Source organism: Macaca mulatta, chromosome 1, assembly GCF_049350105.2.
Source record: "Macaca mulatta isolate MMU2019108-1 chromosome 1, T2T-MMU8v2.0, whole genome shotgun sequence".
Classification (NCBI taxonomy): Eukaryota; Metazoa; Chordata; class Mammalia; order Primates; family Cercopithecidae; genus Macaca; species Macaca mulatta.
Genome location: NC_133406.1, coordinates 108,479,206 through 108,483,005, shown reverse-complemented (window position 1 = coordinate 108,483,005; position 3,800 = coordinate 108,479,206). Strand labels below are relative to the sequence as shown.

Genomic DNA, 3,800 nt, shown 5'->3' with positions numbered 1-3,800 from the left:
TCCCTAATGGCATCTTGAGCAGATGGGGGCTGCCTTCTCAGATGCACCATGGAACTGAATCCATAGATCATAAAAAGGTAATTATATTGATCACATGATTCATTTAGGATATGGATTTATATTAATACTATATAAAAATCCACTGGACTAGAATCAGCTGTCCTCATGTGCCTTAGCAAAAATTAATCCAAACAATTCTCTTTGGTATCAGTTGGATACAGGTACTCCTTCAGAATCAGAGAATTCCACCTTCCATGGTCTACATTATTCATCATATTCAGTCGAGTGAGGGCCCAGTGGTGGTTAGAGGTTGATTAGTTGAAAGAAGATTCAAGTGGAAGTCTTTTGGGAAAGCAATGAGACAAGGCTAAGCAATGACCGCAAGTTTAGATTTCCTCATTGTTTTGAATAAACAGAAATTCATTTGTCCAGGAGGAGGTATTATGTAGGGAAACTTTTACTTTTCTGTATATAAAAACATATAACCAATACACACACACACTCATACACACAAATATATACGGAGGAATACATTGTATTTACTTTTTCTATGTTTATGTATAATAGTAATATCTTTATAGTTATATTAACTAAGTTTAGGACCAGTTTCTAGTAAGTAAGAAAGAAAAAAAAATCATCTCCAAATTCTATGAATAGATATAATGAATTTCAGGAATATCTGATGAAATAACTTAGGGTTCAGAAAACAAAAAAAGTTGCTATTGAATAGAAAAATGGAAAAGTAATAGCAACAAAATTCTGGTAGCAGATGCCAATAATTTCCCAATGCAAAATGATGTAGTAACTTCAGAAGTGTATAAATGAAGACTGGATACCAGCAAGACATACTGGATGATTTTCTATCCAGGTAGCACTTTTTAAATTTATTAGGTTGGGTTATTGAAAAATGTTCCCATGAAAAAAAATTAGGCCTAAGATGACTTTAGAAATAATTTGTTATAGCACTTTGCAAAATATTTTTAGTGGCAGAATGTTCAAAGAAATCTTATTAACATAACAATATACAAAAGATACAAAGCCTATGGTTTACAGCAGGAGAGGGGAAACTGGCAAAATTCCCAAGTGTGCCATTTTCTTTCACACTCTGTGGCAAGCTCTGTCATTTCTGCAAAACTCTTATTTCTCTGAGTTTCTCCAAGTTGTCTTAGCATGGAAAGGTGAAGTGTGTTACAAAATGCCACAAAGTCAATCATCTCTCTTTACCACCTGGTGACTGTTCCTGAAAAAATATTTTTTTTTCTTTAGACTAATGTACTAATGTGATATTTATTTATTTATTTATTTATTTATTTATTTATTTATTTTTATTTTTTTGAGACAGATTCTCACTGTGTCACCCAGTGCAGTGGCATAATCTTGGCTCACTGCAACCTGCGCCTCCTGGGCTCAAGTTAATCTCATGCCTCAGCTTCTCGAGTAGCTGGGATTACAGGCGTGTGCTGCCATACCTGGCTAATTTTTGTACTTTTAGTAAAGATGAGTTTTTGTCATGTTGCCCAGGCTGGTCTTGAACCCCTGGCCTCAAGCAATCCACCCACCTTGGATTCTCAAAGTGCTGGGATTACAGGTGTGAGCCACCACATCCAGCTAATGTGGCTAATGTTATTTTTTGTTTCACTCTTGACTCAATGTTTCAACTTGTGGAACTTCCAATAGTATTTATCATTGTTCTCTTGGAGATACAAAAAGTTCTCAATAAATACATGTGTCCTCACATCTTTACTTAGAGATCATGGAATACTTTCTCTCCTTTCTCATTTCGTGGTTAGATAAACTGAAGTCCACATCATTATGTCTGAACATTATTCATTCTTTCATTCTACATTCTGATCAGCTTCAGGTAGCTGAAGTTAACATTTTTCACTTTGGAGAGTGAGTTGCCTTGGGTTTATAGTGAGTAACAAAAACAATAATCTATATGTTACATTAGAGGGAAAACTATTAGCAAATTTCCTAATCCTTGGACAGAGAGATAACCTGTTCTTCACATTAGAGAAGGCCTCCAAACTGGTTATCAGTTATTCTTTTGCATATTTTGCCTAATTCTTCTTTTAGCAGACATTTTAATGGGAGAATGAGGAATTTCATCAAATATTTGGAAATGCCTGCCACTTGCAAACTTTGTGTGAAATTTCCCGCACATTTCCACTCTCCTTTCTGGATCCTGGTTTCTACCTCTGTCCCTGACTCTTCTGTGTAGAAGTGCTCTCCATGGAGCGGGTCAATGAGACTGTAGTGAGAGAGTTCATCTTCCTCAGCTTCTCATCCCTGGCCAGGCTGCTGCAGCTGCTCTTTGTTATCTTCCTGCTCCTCTACCTGTTCACTCTGGGCACCAATGCAATCTTCATTTCCACCATTGTGCTGGACAGAGCCCTTCATACTCCCATGTACTCCTTCCTTGCCATCTTCTCTTGCTCTGAGACTTGCTACACCTTTGTCATTGTATCCAAGATGCTGGTTGACCTGCTGGCCCAGAAGAAGACCATTTCTTTCCTTGGCTGTGCCATCCAAATGTTTTCTTTCTTCTTCCTTGGCTGCTCTCACTCCTTCCTGCTGGCAGCCATGGGCTATGATTGCTACATGGCCATCTGTAACCCATGGCACTACTCAGTGCTCATGGGACATGGGATGTGTATGGGACTAGTGGCCGCTGCCTGTGCCTGTGGCTTCACTGTGCCCCTGGGCACCACCTTCCTAGTATTTCATCTGCCCTTCCACTCCTCCAACCAGCTCCATCACTTCTTTTGTGACATCTCCCCTGTCCTTAAACTGGCATCTCAGCACTCTGGCCTCAGTCAGCTGGTCATATTCATGCTTGGTATATTTGCCTTGGTCATTCCTCTGCTACTTATCCTACATCCGCATCATCTCTGCCATTCTAAAAATCCCTTTCTCCGTTGAAAGATACAAGACCTTGTCTACCTGTCCCTCCCATCTCATTGTGGTAACTGTTCACTATGGTTGTGCTTCTTTCATGTACTTGAGGCCCAAGACCAATTACTCTTCAAGGGAAGACACCCTAATATCTGTGTCATATACCATCCTTACCCCATTGTTCAATCCAATGATTTATAGTCTGAGAAATAAGGAATTCAAATCAGCCCTACGAAGAACAATCAGCCAAACTTTATATCCTCTTAATTAAAGAGCCATTTTTTAAACTGCTAATGCTTGGTACATGCCAGGCAAATTGTGTGCTTTTACACTTTTTTTTTTCATTTAATTATTCAACTACACTGTAACATAAGAACATTTTACATATGAGAGGAATGAGGCTCACAGAAGTTAAGACAGTCTGGCTTTCTACAGTCCATGATACTTTAACAAGACTAATCACATATGGGAACAGAGCACTCAGTTCCATAACAAATTTAATTATATTTTACTGCTTTAAATATTGTTAATTTAAAACACTAATATGAGAGCAAAGATGCATCCGAACTGATGAGAGCTATGTTTCGAAGTAGACAGCCTGGATACATCAGGAAAGAAAAGATGTATCCAAAAAAGAGAAAAAGGAAAAAAGCAGGAAATCCATCTATCCATACTTTTCTTTTCCTAAAGACAACAGAAAACTTTGGTCCCACACATTCTGCTACAAATCTTGGTGGTCCTTTTTGTTCCCGATTCAGTTCCTGAACCTACATATTGAAATATCTTTGCCTTTACTTGGAGTTGTTTTGTTCTTCCTTTGTTCCACTTTATGGTTCTCCTCCTGATACACTTGTGTGTCCTTCACATACTAGTTTGTCTTAGCCCCCACATTGGTTCCTGAAACA

General features: G+C 38.3%; 1 protein-coding gene across 1 annotated transcript; it reads left to right on the top strand.

Moving 5' to 3' along the window:
- The first annotated feature begins 2,232 nt into the window (after positions 1-2,232).
- On the top strand, positions 2,233-3,166 carry OR10K1 (olfactory receptor family 10 subfamily K member 1). Its single transcript, XM_015110488.3, is given in 2 exon segments — positions 2,233-2,870; positions 2,872-3,166. Coding segments are annotated over 2 exon segments (933 nt in total).
- Positions 3,167-3,800: the final 634 nt, after the last annotated feature.